The 27,998-nt window shown below is 49.8% G+C and overlaps 1 protein-coding gene across 1 annotated transcript; it reads right to left on the bottom strand.

Annotated features, from left to right (window-relative positions):
• Nucleotides 1–45: 45 nt before the first annotated feature.
• LOC123356107 (class I histocompatibility antigen, Gogo-B*0103 alpha chain-like) lies at nt 46–27,998 on the bottom strand (the record flags this gene model as incomplete). The annotated part of the gene is made up of 5 exons (XM_044999076.1): nt 46–206; nt 11,956–12,231; nt 15,473–15,748; nt 22,789–23,022; nt 27,722–27,998. Coding segments are annotated over 5 exons (1,224 nt in total), but the record flags the coding sequence as incomplete, so codon positions are not given.

The following is a 27,998-nucleotide window of genomic DNA, read 5'->3' as shown; positions in this document are numbered from 1 at the left end:
GCAGTTACACCGCACTGACCACTGGCTCCTGTACTGCTGCTGTCCTTAGGGGTACGGGCAGGGCCCGGTAAGTCCAGGGAATCCCCCCATTCCAGGCTCTTTACCTGAGCGTTTCTTTTTCCAGACGACTACTCCAATTATACCACCAATCAGGAGAACTGCAGTGATAACTCCAGCCACAGTGGGAATCAGACTGTTATTTGGTTCTGAAATGGAATGGAGAGAATGATCAATGGGGGGAAATCCCCCCCCCACCCCCCGCACTAAAACCCTCCTTTCATCCCATTGCAGGCATAAGTCAGTCAGCTGTCCAGGTTAGGGCTGAGTCCTGAACCCTCCACCCCTTCCAATGCAGCTACCATGCATTGCTCCCCACCATGGAAAGTCCTTGACACTAGATCCAGCCTCTACCACTTCAATTCATAATAAATATTTAGCACTTAAACTAGAGGGACTTTTACAGCATTAATCAATCTTCATAAACCTAATTGTGGGAGAGCAGGGATGTCAGTGTTGTCCCTATATGGGAATGGGGGGAGACTTGCTGAAGATCACACAGTGAGTCAGTGCAAGAGCCAGGAACAGACCCCAGGAATCCTGACTTCCAGCCCCTCCTGCTCTAACCCACAAGCCCCCACTCCCCTTCCAGAGACAGAACCCAGGAGTCCTGGCTCCCAGACCTCCTGCTCTAACCTACGAGACCCCACACCCCTTCCAGAGCCAGGGATAAATAGAGAAGGTTACTCACCTTGCAATAACTGAGGTTCTTCGAGATGTGTGATCCTGTGAGTGCTCCACTCCAGGTGACAGTGCATCCTGGTGCCGCTGATCTGAGATCTTCGGTAGCAGTGCCTGGTCAGGACGCACATGCTCAGCTGCTGTCTCATGGCATCGTTAGGGTCTGCCTGAGTGTGTGCATCCCGCACCCCCTCAGTTCCTTCTCTACTGTAGAGATGTCAGAATAGGACTCCAAAGTAAAGGGAAGGAGGGCGGGTAGTGAAGCACCCACAGGGGAACACATCTCGAAGAACCTCAGATACTGCAAAGTGAGTAACCTCTTTTTCTTCGAGTGCTGTCCCTGTGGGTGCTCCACTCCAGGTGAATGCGAAGCAGTACCCACTATGGTTGGTGGGACTTTGGCTTTGCGGCAGTGACAACTATAGACAGCACTGTGTGACCTACTATGGTGTCTGCCATGGTATCCTGTGTGATAACAATGTTTGGCAAATTGTGGTCAGATGTCCCCGTGGCCGCCTTGCAGATGTCAGTAATAGGTACATTATGGAGGAAGGCAACGGATGTTGACATCGCCTGAGTAGAATGGGTTCTGATGTCCTCAGGTGGTTGAGCATTCTGGGTTCGGTAACAGGATCTGATGCAGTCAGAGATCCACTCGGAAAGTTGTTGCTTAGAGATAGCCGCACCCTTCGATCGCTCGGTAGTGAAGACAAATAGCCGAGGGGATTTATGAAATGGTTTAGTCCTGTCTAGATAAAGGGTGATTGCCCGTCAAACGTCGAGGGTATGTAGTGCTGCTTCCTGCAAAGTCTTATGAGGTTTGGGATAGAATGCAGGTAAGTATATTGGCTGGTTAAGATGGAAGGTAGACACCACCTTAGGGAGAAATTTAGGGTGGGGTCACAAGGTAACCTTGTCTTTAGAGAAGGTTGTGTAGGGAGGAAAGGCCATCAGGGCGCTTATTTCCCCTACTCTTCTCGCTGACATTATGGCAACCAAGAAAGCTACCTTCATAGACATGTGGAGAAGGGATGAGGTAGCTAAGGGCTTGAAGGGAGGTTTCATAAGACCACAGAGAACTAGGCTGAGATTCCAGGTGGCTGCTGGTGGATGAATCTCAGGGTAGAGATTTTACAGGCTCATGAGGAAGGGTTTTATTGTGGGATGGGCAAAGAGTGAATATCCATCCAGCAAATCATGGAAGATGGTGAGGGCTGTGAGGTGTACTCTGATGGAGCTGAGCGAGAGCCCATCCTGTTTTAGTTTCAGAAGGTAGTCTAGGATGTTAGGGAGGACCACAGTGTGGGGCATCAAGCATTTATGGGAGAACCATACGGAGAAGCATTTCCACTTTTTCAGGTAAGTCTTACGAGTGGAGTCTGTTCTACTGTGCAGGAGGATGTACTGGACCTGCTCAGAACAAGCTAGTTCATGGGTTTGGAACCATGAAGGAACCATGCCATCAGATGGAGTTTCTGAAGCTGCGGATGAAGAAGCCGTCATGGGAAAGCAGATCTGGTCTGTTGGGGAGAATCCTTAGAGGACGGATGGACATGCGTAGCAGGTAAGGATACCACGTCTGTCAGGGCCAAGCTGGGGCAATAAGTATGACCTGGGCCTTGTCGCCTCTGATCTTGTGTAGAATCCTGTGTATCAGAGAGATCGATGGAAAAGTATACATGGGGAGTTGTTCCACAGGATGAGGAATGCGTCTCCTAGGGATGTAATCCTGAGTCCCACCCTGGAGCAAAATAGATGGCATTTGCAGTTCTGGGTTGTGGCAAAGAGGTCTATTGACGTGGTGCCCCAGCGGGAGAAGAGCTGTCGTAGTATTGTGGAATGTAATTCCCATTTGTGTTCCTCGGAGAAGTGTCTGCTGAGTGTGTCGGCAGTAGTGTTGTGACATCCAGGTAGGTATGAAATGGTAATTTCTATGTGGTGTTGTATGCACCAATTCCATAAGCCGATGGCCTCCATGCAGAGGGAGTGCAGTCGTGCTCCCCCTTGTTTGTTGATGTAAAACATACATACTATATTGTCTGTCAGGACCTGAATGGATTTGTTCTTTATGAGGTGGAGAAAGTGAAGGCAGGCTTGTCCCACTGCTCTGAGCTCTAGGAGATTTATGTGCAGACGTGTATCTGACAGGGACCAATGGCCCTGTGCCGTGTGGATCATGGAAGCATCCGTGGTAAGCGTGAGTGCCAAGGAGCGTTGCTGGAAGGGAACGCCCATGCAGAGGTTCTCTGGTTTTGCCCACCATTATAGGGAGGATAATATGTTCGCTGGAGGAGTTTGCGTCATGCAGAAGCTGTGTTTGCTAGGTTTGTAGTTGGAGTTGAGCCAACCCTGAAGACATCTCATGTGCAACCTGGCATACTTGACATGAAGCTGGTGGCTACCATGTGGCCAAGAAACTAGGCAAATTCTTGCCTGTATCCTGGGGCTAATGGAGAGCGTGTGTATAAGATGTGTAATAGTGAGGAATCTGTTGTGTGGGAGTCAGGCTCTGGTTTGAATTGAGTCCAGGTGATCTCTGATGAACTCAATCCACTGTGTGGGTGTCAGGGTGGATTTTTGGAAGTTTATTTGTAGACCTAAGCTGGAAGAGGGAGATGGCGAAATGGGTAGCTCGTAACGTCTCATCGTATGAACTACCTTTGATACGGCAATTGTCTAGGTAGGGGAAAAGTATGATCCTGTGTCTGCGGAGGTGGGCCACAACTACGGCTAGGGTCTTGGAGAATCCTCTCGGTGCTGTGGAGAGTCTGAAAGGGAATGCCCTGTCCTGAAAGTGGTCGTGTCCGAGTGTGAATCACAGGAAGCATCTGTGAGCTGGATGAATGGATATGTGAAAATAAACATCTTGTAGATCAAGGGCTGTGAACCAGTCCCCTTGTTCCAGCACGGGTATTATTGTGCCCAATGTGACCATCTTGAATTTCTGTATCCGTCCGAATTTGTTCAGCCGGCGTAGGTCTAGTATAGGCCTCTATCCCCCGCTCTTCTTCTGGATCGAGTAGAAACCTTTTCCTCGATGTTGCGTTGGCACAGGTTCCACTGCGCCTAGCTGGAGGAGGTGAGCCACTTCTACGCGAAGTAGGTGCTTGTGAGAGGGGTCCCTGAAGAGGGACGGGGGAGGGGGAAGGGTAGGATATAAAAGGGATGAAGTAACCAGACTGAACTATTTCCAGGACCTAGTGGTCCTGTGTGACCTGCTGTCAGGCATGGTGGAAAACCCGGAGGTGGTGGCCAAATGGGCAAATAGGTGGCGGAGTCAAGGGGTGATCGTGCAGCCCCTTGACCAATGCTTCAAAATTGTTGTTTGTTTCCCGATGGATGGGAGGTAGCTGGTTGCGCCTGGTTTTGTCTGTACCTAGAAGGTCTAGTGGAAAAAAGCTTATCTTTATCAAAGGGGAGGTCCTCCACTTTGGTCTGCAGGTCTTTGGGGATACCGGATGCAGACAGCCAGGAAGATCTGCATATAACCACCGCAGTTGTGGTACTGCAGGTTGCTGTGTCCGCCATGTCAGAGATGCTTGTAGGGCTGTCCTGGACACCAATCGGCCCTCGACAAGGACTGACTTAAAGTCTGCTCTCCTGTCCTCTGAGATATGGGAGGTAAAATCAAAGAGCTTGTTGTAGTTGTCGAAGTCGTAGTTTGCAAGGAGGGCGGAATAGTTTGCAATTCTGAATTGCAAAGTGGAGGAGGTATAAACCTTGCAGCCCAGAAGGTCAAGGAGTTTGAGGTCATTGTCCTGTGGGGTGGGTTGGTAGTGTGGCTGTTTCGTCCTGTGTGTCACTGCATTCACTACAAGAGAATTTGGTTGTGGATGAAAATAAGAAATCTACATCCTTAGCAGGAACATAATATTTACGTTCAGCCTTTTTGCATGTTGGTGGGGATAGAGGCTAGGGTCTGCCAGAGGGGGTCAGCTGGTTCCAGGAGGGCTTCATTTATGGGGAGCGCGATCTCTGAGGGTGCAGAGGGTTGGAGGATTTTGAGGAGTCTATGTTGTGTCTCCTGGACTTCCTCTAAAGGGATGTCCTGGCTGAGTGCCACTCTCTTGAAAAGTTCCTGGAATTGCTTAAAGTAGTCCACATTCTGTAGAGGTGGAGGCATGAGGGCTCCGTCTGGAGCTAATGGAGAGTTAGGAGTCGGTGAATCAGGGTATGGTTCATAGCCCACCTCTTCAGAGGGGAGTTCAGGTGCTCTAGATGTAGATGGAGCTGGAGATAGAGACGCAGAACAAGCTCGTGGTCTGGAGGAAGAGTCATGAGGACGAGTGGCAGCAGGAGCCAGCCAAGGGTATCACTGAGGCCAAGGTATGGGATAAGAGAAGTGAGGTCCCATCCGCAGGGGAACAAAGTAGGGAAACTGAGGTGGTACTTGTGAGCCATGTCCTGGGATATAAATGGTTCTGGTGGAGGAGGAGAGGCAGGCAGGGAGAACTGCTGCTGCATGCCGGGCTCGCTGTCAGTGAAGGTGGCCAGGTCAGGTGGGGAGCGGCTGGTCAAACAGTGAGCGCTGTGCGTCAAGGAGCGGAGAGTCAGGCTCAGGGGCCACTGAGATGTCGTCCTGATTTAAGAATTGCTGCTGCTACATGGGCTGTGATCCTGCTGAGCAGAATATATGATCAGAAGCACATATAGACTTTTGCTTTGCTTTTGTAGGTACCACGGGCCATTTGTAGATGCCCCGTAGGAGGTCCGCTCCTGCTGCTGGAGTGATAGGCAGGCTTGGTGCCAACATTCCTGTTGACATTGGGGTAGAACGTGCTGTCGGCACCGGGTCTATTTTCGGTGCCGAGGAGAGCTTCCCACTATGGGAAGTTGGGTCCCTGCTTCTGCGCTCCGTGGGAGCCATGGCTGAGGTGCTGGGACTATCGGAGGCACCTGCCTTTGGCGCTGTCAGCACGGAGGCTAAGGACCCCCTTTTGAACGTCTCTGCACAGAGACAGTTGGGCTTCCTGCCTCTTTGCTTGAGAGAGTGAAGCCGCGCTCCCAGTCGGTTCCAACGGGGAGCGTGAGGGAGAGGGTTTGCTATTGCCTGTCTCCATTGGCAGCTGTAGGGATTTCTCCATCAAGAGCATTTTCAACTGCAAGTCCCTCTCACAACGAGCCCTGGTTTTCAGGCTGGTACAATGGACACACTTGGCAGGGACATGTGTCTCGCCGAGGCACTTCACACAGCGTGAGTGTCCGTCGGATCGCGGCATAGGCTCCTGACAGGAGTCACATTTCTTAAATCCTGAAGACCCTGGCATTATTGGCATCTCAACAGGAGACGAACTTGAGAAAAAAAAAGATTTTTTTGTTTGTTTGTTTTAAACTAGGTAACTATTCTAAAGGAAGGGAAATAATTGGGATGTTTTTAACTGACTATTTCTATGTCTTTGTACTTATCTCCTTCAGTGACCAGGGAAGAGATTCAGCACTGCCCTGAGTCCTGTCTTCAGCAGAGGATGGTTGAGAAGGAACTGAGGGGGGGGTGGGACGCGCGTGCTCAGGAAGACCCTAACGATGCTGCGATACAGCATCTGAGTGCATGAGTCCTGACCAGGCACTGTTACCAAAGATCTCCAATCAACGGTGCTGGGACGCACCATCACCTGGAGTGGAGCACCTACAGGGACAGCACTCAAAAAGAACCAGGAGATCTAGCTCCCAGCCCCCTTGTTCTAATCCACTAGCCTCCACTTACCTCCTAGAGCCAAGGACAGAACCCAGGAGTCCTGGCTCCCAGCCCCTAACCCCCCCTTGATCATGATGACTTTCATGACTAACGGAATACAGTTCCATTGTGGGAGTCTGGTGACAACCTGGAAACTGACCTCAAAGCTCTGGATTTCCCTGCCATGACTGGAGTTACAGACACAATGCGTGTTTTTTGAGGAGGCAGGAAGTGAAAAGGGGACAATACAGATATTTTAATACTGTTCTTGGTTTGTATACACCTGTTAAACCCCGAGTTCTGTATACACTTTCAGTTTCACTAATCAGCTTCTCCTGTTATAGACTCATAGACTTTAAGGTCAGAGGGGACCATTATGATCATGTAGTCTAACCTCCTGCACAACGCAGGCCACAGAATCTCACCCACCTACTCCTGTAACAAACCCCTAACCTATGTCTGAGTTACTGAAGTCCTCAAATCGTGGTTTAAAGACCTCAAGCTGCAGAGAATCCTCCAGCAAGTGACCCGTGCCCCATGCTGCAGAGGAAGGCAAAAAACCTCCAGGGCCTCTGCCAATCTGCCCTGGAGGAAAATTCCTTCCCGACCCCAAATATGGCGATCAGTTAAAACCCTGAGCATGTGGGCAAGACTCACCAGCCAGCACCCAGGAAAGAGTTCTCTTTAGTAACTCAGATCCCATCCCATCTAACATCCCATCCCAGACCACTGGGCATACTTACCTGCTGATAATTTGGCAATTGATCTTTGATTAATTGCCAAAATTAGGCTATCCCATCATACCATCCCCTCCATAAACTTATCAAGCTTAGTCTTGAAGCCAGATATGTCTTTTGCCCCCACTACTCCCCTTGGAAGGCAGTTCCAGAACTTCACTCCTCTAATGGTTAGAAACCTTTGTCTAATTTCAAGTCTAAACTTCCTAGTGTCCAGTTTATATCCATTTGTTCTTGTGTCTACATTGGTACTAAGCTTAAATAATTCTTCTCCCTCCCTAATATTAATCCCTCTGATATATTTATAAAGAGCCATCATATCCCCCCTCAATGTTCTTTTGGTTAGGCTAAACAAGCCAAGCTCTTTGAGTCTCCTTTCATAAGACAGGTTTTCCATTCCTTGGATCATCCTAGTAGCCCGTCTCTGAACCTGTTCCAGTTTGAATTCATCCTTCTTAAAGATGGGAGACCAGAACTGCACACAGTATTCCAGATGAGGTCTCACCAACGCCTTGTATAGCGGTACTAACACCTCCTTATCTTTGCTGGAAATACCTTGCCTGATGCATCCTAAAACTGCATTAGCTTTTTTAACGGCCATATCACATTGGCGGCTCATAGTCATCCTGTGATCAACCAATACTCCGAGGTCCTTCTCCTCCTCTGTTACTTCTAACTGATGTGTCCCCAATTTATAACTAAAATTCTTTTTATTAATCCCTAAATGCATGACCTTGCACTTTTCACTATTAAATTTCATCCTATTACTATTACTCCAGTTTACAAGGACATCCAGATCTTCCTGTATGATATCCCGGTCCTTCTCTGTGTTAGCAATACCTCCCAGCTTTGTGTCATCCGCAAACTTTATTAGCACATTCTCGCTTTTTATGCCAAGGTCAGTAATAAAAAGGTTAAATAAGATTGGCCCCAAAACCGATCACTGAGGAACTCCACTAGTAACCTCCTTCCAGCCTGACAGTTCACCTTTCAGTACGACCCATTGTAGTCTCCCCTTTAACCAGTTCCTTATCCACCTTTCAATTTTCATATTGATCCCCATCTTTTCCAATTTTACTAATAATTCCCCATGTGGAATCGTGTCAAATGCCTTACTGAAATCAAGGTAAATTAGATCCACTGCGTTTCCTTTGTCTAGAAAATCTGTTACCTTCTGTGGCAAATTGCCGGTACTGTTATGCTGGGTCTCGCGCTTTCTCTTCTTTGGGGAAGGTTCAGGGCGCCATTGCTTGCCTCTGAACTGGTATTTTTAAGTACCCCACTAGTGTCCTTGAGGAGTGGAGTGGAGAGGGAGGGACCTGGGCCCGCCCTCTTCTCCAGGTCCCAACCCAGGGGCCCTGAGGTTAGTGGTGAACCACTTGAACTGGTGGTTCCTTCCCCTGGGCTATTTCCCTCTCCTGCCCTTCAGCTTGTGGAGGGGCTTCTTGCCTTCCTTCTACACAAGCCAGGTGCCCCTTACCTAGGGTTTTTGGACTTCTCACCGCAGCACTCTTCCAAACTTTCCTTTTGTCTCTCTTCAAAACTGTTCTCTGCTTCAACTCCTTCAAACCGCTCTCTGCTCCCACCAAACCTTCCTGCTCCAACAACCCACACTGTCTGACCTGAAGCAGGAGTTTATATCATGTGACTGACTGCTGGTGCTCTAATTGGCTTCAGGTGCTCTAATTGGCTTCAGGTGCTCTAGTTAATCTATAGCAAACCTTCCTCCCCTTGCAGGGAATAAGGCTCCCTGCTAACACTCTCCTGCTGTCCTCTGGCCATACTGTATCACACTTCTCAAAGAAGATCAGGTTGGTTTGGCACGATCTACCTTTTGTAAAACCATGTTGTATTTTGTCCCAATTACCATTGACCTCAATGTCCTTAACTACTTTCTCCTTCAAAAATTTTTCCAAGACCTTACATACTACAGATGTCAAACTAACAGGCCTATAGTTACTCGGATTACTTTTTTTTCCTTTCTTAATAATAGGAACTATGTTAGCAATTCTCCAGTTGTACGGTACAACCCCTGGGTTTACTGACTCATTAAAAATTCTTGCTAATGGGCTTGCAATTTCATGTGCCAGTTCCTTTAATATTCTTGGATGAAGATTATCTGGGCCCTCCAATTTTGTCCCATTAAGCTGTTCAAGTTTGGCTTCTACCTCGGATGTGGTAATATCTACCTCCATATCCTCATTCCCATTTGTCATCCTAAGCTCCTCATTAGCCTTATTAAAGACTGAGGCAAAGTATTTATTTAGATATTGGGCCATGCCTAGATTATCCTTAACCTCCATTCCATCCTCAGTGTTTAGCGGTCCCACTTCTTCTTTCTTTGTTTTCTTCTTATTTATATGGCTATAGAACCTTTTACTATTGGTTTTAATTCCCTTTGCAAGGTCCAACTCTACATGGCTTTTAGCCTTTCTCACTTCATCCCTACATGTTCTGACCTCAATAAGGTAGCTTTCCTTGCTAATTCCGCCCATCTTCCACTCCTTGTAGGCTTTCTGCTTTTTCTTAATCACCTCTCTCAGATGCTTGCTCATCCAGCTTGGTCTACAACTCCTGCCTATGATTTTTTCCCCCTTTCTTGGGATGCAGGCTTCTGAAAGTTTCTGCAGCTTTGACTTGAAGTAATTCCAGGCCTCCTCCGCCTTTAGATCCAAGAGTTCTTCAGTCCAATCCACTTCCCTAACTAATTTCCTTAATTCTTTAAAGTTAGCCCTTTTGAAATAAAAAACCCTAGTCCCAGATCTATTTTTGCTTATCCTTCCATCTAGTTTGAACTGAATTAACTCATGATCACTCGAACCAAGGTTGTCCCCTACAACCATTTCTTCTATGAGGTCCTCACTACTCACCAAAACCAAATCTAAAATGGCATCCCCTCTTGTTGGTTCTTCAACTACTTGGTGAATAAATCCATCAGCTATCACATCCAGAAAAATCTGAGCCCTATTATTGTTACTAGCACTTGTCCTCCAGTCTATATCTGAGAAGTTAAAGTCTCCCATGATCACACAATTCCCATTAGTGTTTACTTCATTAAAAACATTAAAGAGGTCTCTATCCATATCCAGATCAGATCCCGGCGGTCTGTAGCACACCTCAAGCACTATCTCAGGGGAGGCTCTAGTAGCTTTCTTCCCCAATGTGATTTTGCCCAGACTCTGTCCTATCCATTCCATCCCTTCTTATTTCTTTACAGTTAACCTCATCATTGACATACAATGCTACTCCACCACCTTTGCCTTTATTTCTGTCTTTCCTAAACAGCACATAGCCTTCAATACCTGTACTCCAGTCATGACTACTATTCCACCATGTTTCTGTTATCCCTATAATATCCAGTTTCACTTCCTGCACCAGTAGCTCTAGTTCCTCCATTTTGTTACCTAGGCTCCTCACGTTAGTGTACAGACGTCTTAATTTTTTCCGTTTGGCTTCACTGACATTCTTTACCCGATTAGGCACAGACATTCTACCACCAGCATCACCTATTAGACTGGTATCTACACTACCCTTCCTCCTTATGTCCATTCTTCTGCCCACGGCTGTATCCTCTCTTACTTTGTTTTCTTCCCTCTCAAGGTTAAATTCCGGCGTGGAGATTACCTGGACATCTCCCAACCATCACCCCCAAATTCCTAGTTTAAAGCTCTCTTAATCAGTTGTGCCAGCCTCCATCCTAGAAGCCTATTTCCCTCCTTACTGTTGTCTGAAAGATCCACATAATAATACAGCAAAAAGAAAAAAATATTTCTAAGAGAATAAGGAAATGTGGTTTATGACACAAAATTGGCAGGGGACATGGTGGTAGGATTTTGCTGTGAAACCATCTGATGACCAGATTTCCAGTGCAGGCTGCCCTTTTAGAAATGGTTTGCACTTCCAAATGCTGCATTTTTCCACATCCCGAATAACCAAGCAAAAAGATGTCTGGAAGGCAGCTCCATGTGTAAATTCTTCCTAGACTTTCTTGTGCTGGGGCATAGGAGACTCTCCCCGCTGATGCAGGGCTCCAATCTGCCTCCTCGCTCCATTCCAAGGCCACACCCTCTCTTCCAGCATCACTGCACACAGAAACAAGCTGCTCCCAAAATTAAACATCTCTCTCTGGCCACAGGGGCAAGAATGAAGGACCCATAGAGCCATGTTTCTGAGAACCTGCTAAATCATAGGACTGGAAGGGACCGCGAGAGGTCATCTAGTCCAGTCCCCTGCACTCATGGCAGGATCACGAGTGCATGAAGTTGAGACCGGGCTGCAAGCTGAAGCAAGACCAATTCTGTCTGGAAATAAGGGGCAGATTTGAGCTTCCCCTGGGATGTGGTAAATTCTCCATCCTTTGGAGACTTTACATCTGGAATGGGCATCTCTTTCTGAAGGATCTAGTTCGCCACCACATCACCAGATTGGATGCTGGGGTCCCTGGTGAGATTCCCCCCTGCCCTGGGCTATGCAGGAGCTCAGATCCGATGATAAAAAAGGTCCCTTCAGGCCTTAATGTCTCATTGTTAATCTTCTCCCTTCAGAGACACTGTATTGCTGAGACGTATCCAACAGCCCCAGAGGCAGCAAACTGGAGAGCAAGGCATGAGCCCCAGGCACTGTGGGTCCCAAGTCTAGCACAAGAACTTGACTGCAGAGTGACAGGGCCAAAGGGGACAGGGCCTCACAGGCCCTGAAGAAATTCCAGCTTCAGCCTATACATCGAAATGAGAATTTTTCAGGGGTTGAGAGTAATGGATTCCCCCTCTCCCACTAGGAAAACAGACAAACACACAAACTCCTTACCCCAGGGGACAGAGAGTGGCTCTAACAGGCTTTCATGCTCCACGTGACATGAATAACGGGCTTTGATCGTGGGATCAATCTCCATTGCCACCCAGGTCTGGTAGGTCCCGTCCCCACTGGGTAGGATGCCTTCAGAGTAGGTCACCTGCTGTCTGCTCTCCCCATCTCTCAGCCAGGTCACGGTGATGTCCCGGGGGTAGAACCCACTGACCTTACAGGAGAGGGTGGTGAGGCCGTCATGAGATGACCTGTCACTCACTCTAGCTGTTGGGTGCACTGGGAAAAAGAAGAAATTGAAGTTAGCTGTTTTCAAGCTCTAATCCAGGCAGTCTTTGCTGGAGGTTTGCAGCATGAAATTCTGAGACCCCAGCAGTGGGAGAGGATGAGAGTCCACGAGATGGAAACCCTCCTATGAGAGAGAACCATCATGTTAGAGAATTTCTGTGCCAAATTCACAGCATCAGCAATGGTGAATCCTGAATCGAGGTCCCAGACCTGGCCTCGGCTCCCAACCACAGTGACTACAAGTACCCTGAAAGGCTTCACTAAGCTCCGGATACAGATGTCAATCATGTGCTAGGTTTGTGCCCATCTCCTCTCAGTCCCTGGATTTGAAAAGCAGAAAAATCTTGCCCTGGCCAGGGAGCAAAAAATGGACTGGATAAACTGACCAATTATACTTGGAAAGGGCCCATTTAACAAAAAGTGACACAGTGCTAAACTGCCCCTCAAACTAGCTAATATAAATTGGCAAATTTCTTGTAGGTTGTTACCAAATTTATTAACCCAATATTATGGATTTCAAAAGGATTTACCCTTCTGTTGAAAAATCAGTTTCCCAGCCCCTTGGCACTAAAATACACATTACATTGTGGTGTATGGCTTTTTCTTCTTGGCATTTGTAAAGATGGCAAAGGACAAGATAACATTCTGCTGAGATTTGTGAGAGAAATAAGCAATTAGTATGTTGCAAAAAATGGATACAAATGTCAAGTAACCTTGACTAGTAAGTGCAAACTGTTTGGGAATGGAGAGATGTGAAATGTGAGAAATGATGCTAACTAATTTGGGAAATTTGTGTCCATGGTAACAGACAAGGTACATACATGGGTAATAGTGAATTAACATTTTGAAGCAGACTACGCTGCAACTGTCCTCCTGAGTTGGAGTGTTAAAGCATTTAACCTCTTCCCTTCTATGTTTGTGCTGATTTATCTTTAACTAAAAATATTTGGAAATAAATTTGACTGTGTGTGATTATCTGATGTCTTATTGATAAAAGAATCAAGAAGTAAGAAAGTGTTGCAGCAAAGGTAGGTTTGAGGGTGAAAACTTTAAGGGCATGGGGAGCCTTCTTCCAGATTAGTATGGGGAGGGCAAATGTGTAGGGGATCATAGAATCATAGAACTTAAGATCAGAAGGGACCATTATGATCATCCAGTCTGACCTCCCGCAAGATGCAGGCCACAAAAGCTGACCCACCCACTCCTGAAATAATTCTCTCCCTTGACTCAGCTGTTGAAGTCCCCAAATCCTGATTTAAAGACTTCAAGTAGCAGAGAATCCTCCAGCAAGCAACCCCTGCCCCATGCTGCGGAGGAAAGCGAAAAACCTCCAGGGCCACTGCCAATCTACCCTGGAGGAAAATTCCTTCCCGACCCCAAATATGGCGATCAGCTGAACCCCGAGCATGCGGGCAAGACTCTCCAGCCAGACACTCGGGAAAAAGACTTTCAATATCCCAACATTGACCCTCGGTACTAATTACCAGTGGTCGCACGTTATTGACCTATTGACTAAATCACGTTATCCTATCAAACCATTCCCTCCATAAACTTATCAAGCTTAATCTTAAAGCCAGAGAGGTCCTTCGCCCCCACTGTTTCCCTCGGTAGGCTGTTCCAGAATTTCACTCCCCTGATGGTTAGAAACCTTCGTCTAATTTCAAGCCTAAACTTCCCGACTGCCAATTTATATCCATTTGTTCTCGTGTCCACATTAGTACTGAGCTGAAATAATTCCTCTCCCTCCCTGGTATTTATCCCTCTGATATATTTAAAGAGAGCAATCATATCTCCTCTCAACCTTCTTTTGGTTAAGGAAAACAAACCGAGCTCCTCAAGTCTCCTTTCATACGACAGGCTTTCCATTCCTCGGATCATTCTAGTGGCCCTTCTTTGTACCCGTTCCAGTTTGAATTCATCCTTCTTAAACATGGGAGACCAAAACTGCACACGATACTCCAAATGAGGTCTCACCAATGCCTTGTATAACGGGACTAGCACCTCCTTATCTCTACTAGAAATACCTCGCCTAATGCATCCCAAGACCGCATTAGCTTTTTTAATGGCCACATCACATTGCCGACTCATAGTCATCCTGCGATCAACCAGGACTCCGAGGTCCTTCTCCTCTTCCGTTACTTCCAACTGGTGCGTCCCCAGCTTATAACTAAAATATATAACTATATTATAACTATAATCCCTAAATGCATAACCTTACACTTCTCAGTATTGAATTTCATCCTATTACTAATACTCCAGTTTACAAGGTCATCCAAATCTCCCTGGAGGATATCCCGATCCTTCTCCGAATTGGCAATACCTCCCAACTTGGTGTCATCCGCAAACTTTATCAGCCCACTCCTACTTTTGGTTCCGAGGTCAGTGATAAATAGATTGAATAAGATCGGACCCAAAACCGAACCTTGAGGAACTCCACTGGTAACCTCCCTCCAACCCGACAGATCACCTTTCAATACGACCTGCTGCAGTCTCCCCTTTAACCAGTTCCTTATCCACTTCTGGATTTTCATTTCAATCCCCATCTTTTCCAATTTAACCAGTAATTCTTCATGCGGTACCGTATCAAACGCCTTACTGAAATCAAGGTATATTAGATCCACCGCATTTCCCTTGTCTAAAAAATCTGTTACTTTCTCAAAGATGGCATGGAAGAAAGCACACAGATGACTGTGGGAGAAGTTTGGACAAAGAGGCAACAAGGACAAAGCTACAGTCATTGGTGGGACACAGGAGCCGGAGGTAACAACAAATATGATGGTGCAGACAGTGAATGAGGAAGAATTACATGGTAAATGAAGCTGGTGTCCATAGAACTGGTGGCACTTCCATAATTAAGGTGGCGTGGAGCTTTCTCTACAGAGTCTATTTCTCAGAGTGCTCCAACATGCACACGCACAGGCAGATTGCCTTGATAATGCTGCATCACACCAGGGGAAGAGGTAGAATTTGTGCTGCAAATTTGGGCTCATTTGGTCAAGTGGCTCTGGAGATGCAGCTTCTCTACAGTGAGCTGCTTTTAACATTTTCAATTTCTGTTCCTTTTTTTCCAGCAGAGCTGGGGGGGGGGAGGGGTTGTTTCCCCACCCATCCCTGGTGCAAGGTTAGCTGAACAGCCCCCTACCCACCTGCTCCATTTTGGAACTGGGGCTGGGGAATGGAGATGTAACTTGTAGTGTCCCCTGGGGGGAGGGGGGCATGTCCCCCATCTTACCTTTCCTCTGCAGAGTCTCCTTCCCGTACTCTAGACAATTCCTTAGCCAGGAAATACAGTCCTCTTCCAGGTAGTGTTTCCATCCCTGGTTGTCATCTACTTCAGCATCCCATCTCCTCTTGGTGATCTGAGCCCCAATATCTGCTGCTACCCATGTCATGGTCTCCTTATCGAAGGTAAGAAAGTCTCGTCCATCATATGAATCCTGGTAAAACCCCTGAATGATGCCATCTTCCCGGATATCACAGCCATATATTGTCTGGATAATGTGAAACCCTGAAACACAGCGGAGGGTCAGCAGCAGCCTCTCTCTGAAAATCTCACCAAGACCCCACTGCAGGTACCCAGTGGTGGTTCTCCTTGCTACTGGCCCCTCCCTCCCCTGAGAAATGGAGTTTCCCCTTATGCTGTTGGGTCCTGCACCCTCCCAGCTCCTTTCAGGAGGGAATCCAAACTCGCAGGAGGTGCCCTCTCCATATGTGGAGTCTTTGTACACTAAAGACCTCCCACTGCAGAGAGTTCACAACCTCATTGCTGCTTGTTCTTGTATGCTCCCCGCAGGGGGTGCAGGGTGTACTCCAGATATTGCAGGTGTGTATCTCCTCCAGCTCTCTTCTGCTCTCTGAGGATTCCCCCAGTTCTGGTAGTCAGGGTCATTTTAGGGAAGAGAGAGAGAGAATGCAGAGGGTCTGTATCCCCTCTCTCCTGCTCTGGTTGTATTAATTTTTGTAGAGTCCTCAGGGTCACTTGGTCCCCCACCTCCTCCATTCACGGTACCCCCATGTTCCTGTGGGGAGGGGGTACAGGAGGTGTCCCCCACACTAACCTCTGCTCTGGTTTAATGACCTCAAAGAATCCCCAGGGTCACTCTGTTCCCTGCACCATCTTTCCCGTGCCCCCAACTCAATCTAGAAATGGCAAAGAACCAACTTCGGATGCTTGGCCTCTTTTCCACATGGCCACTGTCTCAAGGTGATTCCCTGTAAGGATCAGGCCATTGACAGCCATTTTCCTACAGCCATGCTAATTTTCAAAACAACGGCCCCCATCTCGCACACAACCAAGAGCAGATTCAGTTAATGCAGCCACCCCTGGGCTGAGAGGAGGCAGGGAGGGAGACTGGGGGGAACAGAGGGATGTGAGGATGGGGACAGGAAGGAGAGTTTAGGGGACAGGGAGGAAGGCTGTGGTAAACAAAGAACACTGTGTGGATCACGAGAGACTGAAACGTGTGGTGAACACTGCCCAACCAAATGCACTGTCATCTCTAACTTGTTGGGTGATGGCATAGTTGGAAGAAAAAGTATGTATTGATGCCCAGGTCGCTGCTCTGCAAATGTCCTGGATCAGGCCTGGGCCTTGAACACTACTGAGAAAGCTTGTGCTCCCACAGAATGGGATGTCAGGAAGGCAGGTGGTGGGACACCTGCCTGCTCGTAGCACATGTGAATGCACAATGTGATCCTGGATGAAATTCTCTGAGGCGAAATGGGTAGGACTTTCATCCTATCAGCTACTACCACAAAGAGCTGTGTGGATTTATGGATCAACCTTCCATATAGTCTTCTCAAGATAGAACATTAGGGCGTGCCTAAAATCCACAGTAAGAGCTGTCATTCCTCCCTATTCTTGTGTGGCTTCAGGAAGAAAATGGGCAGGAAAACAGCCTGATTACTATGAAACTGCAAGATTACCTTTGGGAGGAACACAGGGTGGGGGCGATGTTGTACCTTGTCATTAAAGAACACTGTATACTGAAGTTTTTACATAAGAGCTCTTATCTCCGAGACACTCCTGACTGAGGTAATTGCTACAAGAAAGGTGATCTTCCAGGAAGGATACAACCCTACCCACCCTCGTTTACACAGATGGGTTCCCAGATTTGGGGGTAGAGCCTTTCAAAGCCCCTGAGGAAGTGAATGGACATTTCATGTGAAAAAACTGATCGACCACCCAGCAGGGGGTAGAATGCGGAGACCGCGGCTAGGTGTGCCTTAACAGAGGAAATCACTAGACCTGGCTGTTTTCAAACTGTTCTGGAGTATCTGCTTTATCTGAGAGATGACTCAGTGGGTGAGAGGCAGCGGTGCCGGAGCAGGGGGAACAAGGAGCCATGGCCCTGCCACTTTAGCAGCAGGTGAGATCAAGGGGAAGAGGATGGAGCCTGAGGAGAAGAGGTGGAACTGTGTGTGTGTGTGTGTGTGTGTGTGTGTGTGTGTGTGTGTCAGAGGAAGAGGTGGAGTCACAGTTTCAGCACTGGTGGCCCCCCACTCACAGGGAGGTTCTGACACCCTGGTGATGGCCTTGCTGGGGAGACCAAATGGAGAAACGCTTCCACTTGGCCAGGTAAGTAGCTCTGGTAGATGGTTTCCTACTGCCTAGCAAGACCTAGCAGACCTGCTCCGAACAGGCCAGTTCTGCAGGTTTAACCGTGGAGCTGTCAGGCAGACGGAGCATTTGGCCGTGATCTTGCGAGATCAGGTCTAGAAGGGGAGGAAGCGGCATTGGAGTTGCTACTGACAGGTCTAGAAATAAGCCAAACTAGTGGTGATGTGGCCAGGCTGAGGCTATGAGAATAACCTTCACCCTTGACCTTCAGCAAGACCTTGTGCACTAAAGGAATGGGGGGTGGGGGGAAAGGCACAGGACAGGTGCTTTCTCCAAGGGAGTAAGAAGGCATCCGGGAGCGAGCCTGGGTTGCAGTCACACAGACAGCAGAACTGCTGACAATTCCTGTTCTGTCTGGTTGTGAACAGGTCTACGAGAGGGGTACCCCACCACTGGAAAATGGTCCTTGCTATGTCGGGGCATAGGGACCATTCGTGGTGAGAATAGCTGATCTGCCAGCTCGTTCTGGGCTCCCAAAAGGTGAGAAGCTTCGAGGTGGATTAAGCGCTTTATGCAGAGCTCCCACAAGCAAATGGCCTCCTGACACGGGGGGAGAAGAGCGGGACGCTCCCTGCCTGTTGATGTAAAACATGGCTGCCATGTTGTCTGTAAGAACTCGCACCAACTTGCTTACGATGGGGGGTAAGAACACCTGTGTGCTAGGCGGACCACCCTGAGCTCTCCGACGTTTATCTGTTGCAAGAGTTCCAGCTCGGACCACTGATCTTGTGTCCTGAGCTGCCCGAGATGGGCCCCCAACCGAGCTTGGATGCATTCGAGATTATGGATACCGAGGGTCGGGGCCTGACAAAGGGAACACCCAAGCCTACGAACCAGGGATCTGTCCACTAGTCAAGGGGGCAAGGACTGGGGCAGGCACTGTGAGAAATGAGTCCCAATGATGGCTGTTTGGCCGGTACACTGAGGCCAGCCAAGCCTGAAGGGATCTGAGGTGCAACCTCGCATACTGCACCATGTATATGCATGAGGCCATGTGACCCAACAGCCTGAGTGGGCTTTGACCTGTGACAACACTGACTGGAAGTGGGCTTCTGGGAGGAAGGCCCTGGCCTGGGTAGAATTGAGCACCGCTCCAATAAAATGTATCCTCTGAGCTGGTAGGAGTGTTGATTTCTGGTCGTTTATCAGCAGGCCGAGTGCTTGAAATGTTGCTTGTACAAAGGTGGACGCTGGCTTTTACCTCAGACTTGAACTGGCCATTGACCAGCCAGGAAGGCTGCCACTATTACCAGGCATTTCATAAAGACACATTTGGATGCTCACAGGCTGAACAGGAGGACGGTAAACTGGGAATGAGCCAGGTTCACAATGATCTCGAGAAACCTTCTGTGGCCTTGGAAAATAGAGATGTGGAAATAGGCATCTTTCAAATCAAGGGTGGCGTACCAGGAATGATGGAGGCCAGGGAGACAATGCACAACTTCAGCCTTTGAAGTGCTGCAGGTCTAGAATGGGTCAGAGACCCCCTTTGGCACTCAGGATTAAGGAATTGTGACATTGCACTCCATATGCTTTATGGAAATATGCTTATTAATGTGAATATGATGTAACTGGAATATGCTTTATGCAAAAGGTCTCTTGTATGATGTCATTAGAAAGCTTGTAATCATCCTATTTATTTGCATGTATTTATTTCTATGTCTGGAGCTGGGGAAATAAGATAAACTTGTATCTCTGTTGTAGTCACACCAGGTGAGGGCTATCAATGGGGTATTAGGAACTTGATGGCTCCCACTGATTAGGACAATTGATGGTAAGTGGTTTATTTACTCAAAAGCCTTCCTGTGCCAGTTGTGAGAAAACCCTGCTCACCACCTGAGATGTCTGTTGGATCTAACAAAGACTGTACCAGGGGAAAGGATTGGGCACAGACTAGGGAAGAGTCCAGTCTGTGAAGTAAACTTATTGGAATATCTTTGAGGGTGAGATTTTTCTTGTAATCAGTTTCTTACTGTATTAGGCTTAGACTTGCGTGTATTATTTTGCTCTGTGACTTACTTTGTTCTGTCTGTTATTACTTGAAATCACTTAAATCCTACTTTTTATACTTCATAAAATCACTTTTGTTTATTAATAAACCCAGAGTAAGTGATTAATACCTGGGGGAGCAAACAGCTGTGCATATCTCTCTATCTGTGCTATAGAGGGCGAACAATTCATGCGTTTACCCTGTATAAGCTTTATACAGATGTAACCCTTCTGCCCCTCTGAGTTGGCAGCAACAAGGGCCGGGTTCAGTATCCAGGGGTTCCGTTTCAATAACTCAATGCAAAACCGGCTCGAGCCCCCACCCAGTGACCTGGGACAATTACGTACCACCCCCCACCCCGGGCACCTCTAGGAGGCAACACTTCCCCACTCGCAAGCACAGAGTCCAAGTGTAGCAAAATCCTTTTAATAAAGGAGGGAAACAATGCGGCATCACATTGGAGAAACACCACAAACAGGATTATAACACAAACCATAAGCAAAAAACCCACCTCCAAGTACGTTTGGCAATGTCCTTTTCCCCTTAGGGTCTTAAGTCCAATCCCCCAAAGTCCAACAACCCAAGAGTCTCTGTCTCTGGTCAGTGCCACCCCAGAGTTCAAAAGTTTATCTGCAGAGTTTTACCTCCCCCCCCCAGCCTGGGTGGAAATGGGGGGGGGGGCGCACACAGGATGTTAAGGGACACCTTACGTGGGCCAGGGCCGACTGCTCCGCCTCTCCGTGGAGTTCTGCTGCAGCCTTCACCACGACTGGCTCCACTCCACCAGCTGTGCCGCTCCTCCAGCCGACCCGTGAACCGCGTCGGCCATCCCCGCAAACTGCTCCACACTGCTCACTGGTCCATGGGCTGCTCCAAGGTGCTGCAGACTGCTCTGCTCTGCCAGCTGCTTAGCGATAAAGCTTCAGGCTCCCCCACTAGTTTACACAGCACTCAGTGATCTCAGCTCAGCTCTTTTAGTGATTTCAGCTCTTAGTGGTTTCAGCTTGTAGTAGGGGAGCCCCAGTGCCACATTGGCCCAACATGAATTCAGGTCAGCAGGCTCTTGATGGACTCCTAAAGGATTCAAAATTAGCTCTGCTCTTTAACAGTGGAGAGAGGAGAATATGCAATTGGTGTTCCAGGCCCTCAAAAGGGGCCCATACCATCAGGTACACACACCACTCCCCAGCCTCTCTCAATTTACTGGGTTTTGGAATCCCTGTCCCTTGTCTAGCAAGTACTATTTAATGTAGGTTGAGTCATTTCTGTCATAAAGCAGTCTCATAGTTCCTCATTCACATAATTAGGGTGACAGCACTTTTTTTCCTTCCTGCCCCAATAACAAAGAAATTGGGGATCCCAGCTGCCAAAATAACCCTCCCACGCTGCCGTGGGCTATTGCAATGCAAATCCTTGCTACTCCTTGAAATTCCTTCCACACTCCCCATAATTCACCACCAGATGTTAGGGTAGAGCTCATCCTGACTCTGCTTACACAGAGTAAAGCAGATTTATTTGGGGTTTGGATCCAATTGGGAACTGAGTGTCTGGGTGCTAGAGACAGGTAACCTGCTGAGCAGTTTTCAGCTAAAGCCTGCAGCTCTGGGAGCGTGGCCCAGACCCTGGGTCTGTGTAAACAGTTTAGCATGTCTGGCTCAACCAGACAGGGTTCTGGAATTCCCAAGTTGGCAGGGAAAACTGGCTTAGAGGGGATCTCTGTGACCGAACCTGTCACAGGAATAACGGGAGTGAAACCCCTTTAAGTTCCAAGGCACCTCCTCCAGGGGTCCTACCCAGAGAAGGGCTTGCACCTCCTGGGCTAAACGTTGCTCATGAGAAGGGTCCCTGAAGAGGGACGGGGATGGGAGGTAGGAGGGAGGCATGGAAACAAACTGACGCGTATAACCCTTCTCCACCGCACTCAGCACCCAATGGTCTGTGGTGATAAGGGACCTGCTGAGCTGAAGCAGGAGAGAGAATCCAAAAACAAAAGGGGGGCAGGATTTGGTATGGGGACTGGTGTAATGCCCTCGGGTGCCCCATCAAAAGTTCTGCTTGGAGCCCCCTGAGTATCTGGGAGGGCCAGGAAGTGATGCTGAGGCAGATATCTGCACCTATAACTTCTGTTCTGCTTTTTGAACAGGTCCTGACAAGGCGGCAGGCCTGGGAAGCGGGCAGGCTGTTGTGGCTTGAAATGTTTCCTCAAAGGCACCAGGGCACGGAGATTCAAGGACTTGAGGATGGCTCTGGAGGCCCTCAGGCCATGGAGTTTGGTGTCCGTTTCTCTGAGAAGAGCAAAGTCCTTTCAAATGGAAGGTCTTGAAGAGACTGCTGGACCTTTGTCTGTACGCCAGAGGACTAAAGTCAGGAGCCCCTTTCGTGGCCACTGGTGATGCCACAGTCCTGGCCACCACATCCACTGTGCCAAGAGTAGTTTGTGGGGAAGACCCGGCCACTGCCTTCCCTTCCACCAGAGCAACAATCTCCTGCCTGGACTCTTGGGGAAGCGAGTCTTTACATTTCAACATGGAGTGAAAATCATATCTGCCCAGCAGTGCCTGTTGGCTGGAGCTGTAGACCATTGGTAGAATACGTTTTCCTACCAAAATAGTCTTGCTTTTTTGAGTCTTTTGACTTGGGCGTTGCCCCTTACAACCCTGGCCTTTCCCTCTCATTGGCTGCCGAGGCCACCATGGATCCGGGAGGGGGATGGGAACATACATACTCCTACCCTTTCGCAGAGACATAGTATTTCCTATCTGCCTTCTTTGACATCGGGGCAGAGAGGAAGGGGTCTGCCCAGGGTTTTAACTGGACCCATGATGGCCTCATTGAGAGGCAGAGCTACCTTCGACAAGGCCACTGCAGCCCAGATGTTGACCAGGCTGTTGGAGGATTTTTTAAATACCTTCACTTCCAGCCCTATGTTTGGGGTCACCTTCTTCCATAACTCCTGGTGAGCCTTGAAGTGTCCTTGGGCAGTGAAACACCCTTTCCTGCTTCTTCTGGATGGAGGAGGAGGCAGCCTGCACCAGCATAGGACCTTCCTCCTCTCCTTCTGCACCAACCAGATCCCGTAGCTCCAGGTTTTGAGAGTCGGTACCTGGTTCAATATCGTAGTCGGGATCAGCTGCTGTTTGGTGTGACAGAGGAATTCTTCTCTCAGACACCACTGAGTAGGAGTGCGTAGACGGTGGGCCAGGCAGCGGAGGAAAACCCCAGGGGTTCCAAAAAGGGCACTGTACCTGCATGGGCCATTGCCCACTAGGACAGGCGCTCGAAGGAACCTCCACCCTGGGATCCACCATTGCATAGGGCTGATTGGTGGGGTACGGTACCAGTCCCTCGGCTGGGTGCAAGATTCAAACTCCAACTTGGATGATGAGTCATCCTGTGGGAACGAGGGGTGTGTGGCGCCTGTCGGCTCCAAGGGGCGGTGCTGTGGATACAGGGATTGGTGCTGAGATGGGGAAGCCTGCTTCGGCATAAGCAGAGAGCAAGGGGTCTGGTACTGAATGGGAGCTCAGGGCAACATGCTCCCTTCTGCTTGCCCGCACTGCTGGCACCAACTGTTAAATTGCCAGCAATGGTGGTAGCGAATATACCAGCAAGTCCCTGGCCACAACAAACGCCTCCGGGATGGATGGAGGAGGAGGCAGCCTGCACCAGCATAGGACCTTCCTCCTCTCCTTCTGCACCAACCAGATCCCGTAGCTCCAGGTTTTGAGAGTCGGTACCTGGTTCAATATCGTAGTCGGGATCAGCTGCTGTTTGGTGTGACAGAGGAATTCTTCTCTCAGACACCACTGAGTAGGAGTGCGTAGACGGTGGGCCAGGCAGCGGAGGAAAACCCCAGGGGTTCCAAAAAGGGCACTGTACCTGCATGGGCCATTGCCCACTAGGACAGGCGCTCGAAGGAACCTCCACCCTGGGATCCACCATTGCATAGGGCTGATTGGTGGGGTACGGTACCAGTCCCTCGGCTGGGTGCAAGATTCAAACTCCAACTTGGATGATGAGTCATCCTGTGGGAACGAGGGGTGTGTGGCGCCTGTCGGCTCCAAGGGGCAGTGCTGTGGATACAGGGATTGGTGCTGAGATGGGGAAGCCTGCTTCGGCATAAGCAGAGAGCAAGGGGTCTGGTACTGAATGGGAGCTCAGGGCAACATGCTCCCTTCTGCTTGCCCGCACTGCTGGCACCAACTGTTAAATTGCCAGCAATGGTGGTAGCGAATATACCAGCAAGTCCCTGGCCACAACAAACGCCTCCGGGATGGATGGTACCGCAACCCTGTTGGTGCCTCACTGCCCCTCTGGTGCCAGCGGCTGGTTAGGTACTGGACTCAACAGAGCCTGTGAAGAGGACAGAGTTGATGGTATCGCCTGTGGAGCAGGGACAGAGGAGTGGCCAGACACAGGTCGCGCTCCCCTGCGCTCCCCATGATTGTCCATTCTTAGAGATGGGGAACCTCTCAGACAGCTGCTGCTTATGTTTCTTTCTTGGCACTTGGCATGGGGAACAGTGCCAAGAGTCCCGTATGGACTCTCTCTGCAGCAGCTCTTCGTACCAACACTGAGGTACACGGTGCCAAGTTTGATTGGCTTGGTTCCGAAGAAGGTTTGAGAACCGCTTCCATCAGGAGGGACTTCAGCCTGGCCTCCCCACCCTTTTTCATATGTGAACTGAACTGGTGGCAGAGCTGACAGCGATCCGCAATACAAGTCTCATCCAAGCACTCTAGACAGCTAGAGTGCAGGTCGCTCAAAGGCATGGACTTGCCGCAGGAGGCTCCGGGTTTGGAGCCCGGAGACCGAGCCATGCCCAGTTCCAGGAGTAGAGGAAACTCTGTTAAGAGAGTCCAACTAACTATTTACAGCAATCAACTGAAGTAAAAAAGTGAGAAAACTGAGGGGAAAAGGGATGGAGTAACGAGAGAACAACTGAGACTCTGGAGAGGTGCTGGGCAGCTGGTCACAGAACACGCAGACATCCCAAGCCAGGCACCCGAGAGGAGTGAGGTGAGTCAGGCCTCCCCACCCACCCCTCTTCTCTTCCGTGCTGCACTCCACAGGGATGAGCGAGGTGGGGGCACCGATGGGGTCCCAGAGGGACCAGACCCCGAATTCCCCCATGTGTGTGTTGGGGGCAGACGCAGCTAGAGAGGGGAACACTGTTGGTGGCCAAGGTGCAGGACTCAGGACAGTCTCCGGCGAGCTGGCAGCCCCAGGACTGTGAGGAGGGGGTGAATGGGGGCAGGAGGGGGCAGCAGGGACAGAACAGCAGCTCCCCAGCGCAGGCTTAGGGGCGGGCGAGCAGAGCCCCTCTCTCAGCACTGGGGAGGCCGGTGCCCATGTGAGCAGGTCAGGCTGGACAGGCTCAGCAGCAGGGGACCAATGGGTGAGACTAGTCAGGAGAGGGTTAAACTAGCTACAGAGAGGTTGCGCTAGGGGGGCAGACACTTGGCAACGCTCTGCCCTGTCGCTTAGTCCTGGGGCAGGGCCGCCAGGAACCCAGGTGTCCAGGGCAGGATGGGAATTAGTTCTCACTGCTGCTGTCACAGTGCTGGGAGCCAGGAGGGATTGGGGGGCTGTTACAACAAGGGGCTGGGGATACCCCTGGGTGAGGACCAATGTGACAGGCCAGTATCACTGACACGGGGATTGTCACTCGCCAGTCCCCTGTCAGGAAGGGCAGAGCAATTACATCGGAGAGACCCTCCCCTGCCAGGGACAGTTCAGCAGTGCCAGGCACTGAACGCTTACGGATCATCACCGAGCTCAGTGAGACAGCACAACCGGGGGCCTGGCCAGGTGGCTACAGCCCTGCACACTGGGAACCAAGCAAGAATGTAGCAGGGCAGTAACCCCGCTCCTCTGAAAGGGTTAAAAGCCAGCCCTTAGAGAGGGCTGGGGCTGAAAGCTGAGAAGGCTGGGCTGATTGGGGAAACAACCTCAGCTGAGGCCACGCCCCAGTCAGGCCCCAACTGGCCTTATAAAAGCCTGTGGGCCAGGAGCTCACGCAGTCTCTCTCTGGCTGTTGAGAGAGATGGGCCTTGCTGTGGGGGAGCTAAGCAAGGTACCAGGAGTGGAGCAGGGCTGGGGGAAGCTGAGAGGAGCTGGGAAGCTCCAGCCTGGAAACCCCCCAGGCTGCAGGCCTTGTGAGAGGCCAGGCTGGGTACTGGGGTTGCAGAGGTGCAACCCAGGGTAGGCGAAGGCAGCAGGTCCAACCCCAACTTTGCCAATGATGAATGGCTCGTATACTGCAATCTGCCCCAGTGAGGGGGAGCTAGAGGGTGACTGGCAGCAGCCGTAGACTGAGGCGAGGTGGGGATAGAGGGTTGAGGGTTCCCCGGGAGGGGAGACTGAGAGACTGTGGGGTACTGCAGAGGGCAGAACCCTGAGAGAAGGGGCACCGGGGCCAGCGACAGGTGAGACACCAGCCTGCAGAGAGTGCTCCGGAGCTGGAAACAGAGCTAATTCCCAGGACGATCAGCAGGAGGCACACCAGTGGGTCTCGCATCGCCACAAGGAAGAACAGCTCTTTACACATCTATCGACAGTGTGCAGGGGAACCTGCCTGATGCTGGGGGCTCCAACCGGGGGACACGTGCTGGGGTTTGTGCTGCCAGGAGTAAGGAAGCCCGGGAGTCTCTGCACATTAGAGGGGCTGATTCTCTCACTAACTCTCCAGCCCAAATCCATGTCAGACCCTCCTCCTCCGGAGTGAGGAGGAATTTGACCTTCAGTAAACTCACTCTGGAAACAACACAAAGCGAACAATGGGGGGAGAGATAGCTCAGTGGTTTGAGCATTGGCCTACCAAACCCAGGGTTGTGAGTTTAATCCTTGAGGAGGTCATTTAGAGATCTGGGGCAAAAATCTGTCATGGGATTTGTTCCCCTTTGAGCAGGGGGTTGGACTAGATGACCTGAGGCCCTTCCAACCCTGATATTCTATGATTCTAAGGAGGCTCACCGGTAAGCAGCTTCTCCCAAGGGCTGGGTGAATGCAGCACTGCTTGCTCCTGTGACTTTATTGTGCGTCTCATGATAGCAGGTGGTTTTATTAAATCCCCAGTTCCTGGACTCATGGGATTAGAGGAGAGTCTCAGCTCTCTTTTCTTACAGCAGTAACTTCTAGTTCTCTTAGGAGCAGGGAAAACCCTAAATGTGTCTCCTACAGGCTCAAACCAGAGGGTAAATAAAAATAACCTCCAATATTATTCCCAAAATACTCACAACATTTAAGTCAAATTCAGGATTTTGGGGCCCTGACTCGTGATGTCTGAACACTTGGGGCTGTCGATATTGGGATTCCCCATCACACGGTGTCTGGTAATTAAGACAAGATGTCTCAGAGCCCTGTTCTAGCTATAGGGTCTGACAGTGTCACTGTAATAGCCAGGAGGAACAAACCCCTCCGTGCAGGAATCACTGGGTGCAATTTTCTGGCCTGGGTCACCAGGAGGTCAGATTAGCAGAGTCTGATGGGAACTTCTGGCTTTCTCACCTCTGTCACGCTGCCCAGGAAATAACCACACATGGGGGCAGGGGCAGCTGCAAGTGGGACTGGTAGCAGAAATCTGGGGTGTTTGGGGAGGGAACAGTATGAGAGTCCCACTTTGGAAGATGTCAGAAAATGTCTTTCGCATGGAACCTCCATCCTGCAGCCCCTCCCCCCGCCCCATATCCCTCTGTCCCCCACATTCATACTGACTCCATCGAGAAAATGCCCCTCTCGGCTCTGTTCCTCCCCCCAAATCTCCAACACGCATCCCTGTGTCCCTTCACCCTGTTTACATCAACTGCACCCCCCCCACACACACACCCCATGTCCTTGCATCCCTAGGTCAGGTCGTGTCCTTCACTCACCCTCACTCTGGTTGTAGAGCTGACCCAGGGTGTTCAAACTCGCTTTGAACCATTTCTGGTGGCGCTGTGCCCACCAGGTCCTCTCCTCCCAGAACTCCGGGCCCTCGTTCTGTGCCATCCACACTGGGCGAGGCTCTGCCTTCTGCATCCCGCTGGTGTAGACGTAGATGACTTGATCATCCACAAACACAACACGGCTGTACCAGGGCAGCCCCGGGCCGGGCTCTGACACCACCGTGTCCAATACGCGCATGGAGTGCAGGCCTGGGGGGGAGAG

This window comes from Mauremys mutica, chromosome 24 (genome assembly GCF_020497125.1).
Source record: "Mauremys mutica isolate MM-2020 ecotype Southern chromosome 24, ASM2049712v1, whole genome shotgun sequence".
Taxonomy (NCBI): Eukaryota; Metazoa; Chordata; order Testudines; family Geoemydidae; genus Mauremys; species Mauremys mutica.
This window is presented reverse-complemented; position numbering and strand designations above follow the sequence as displayed.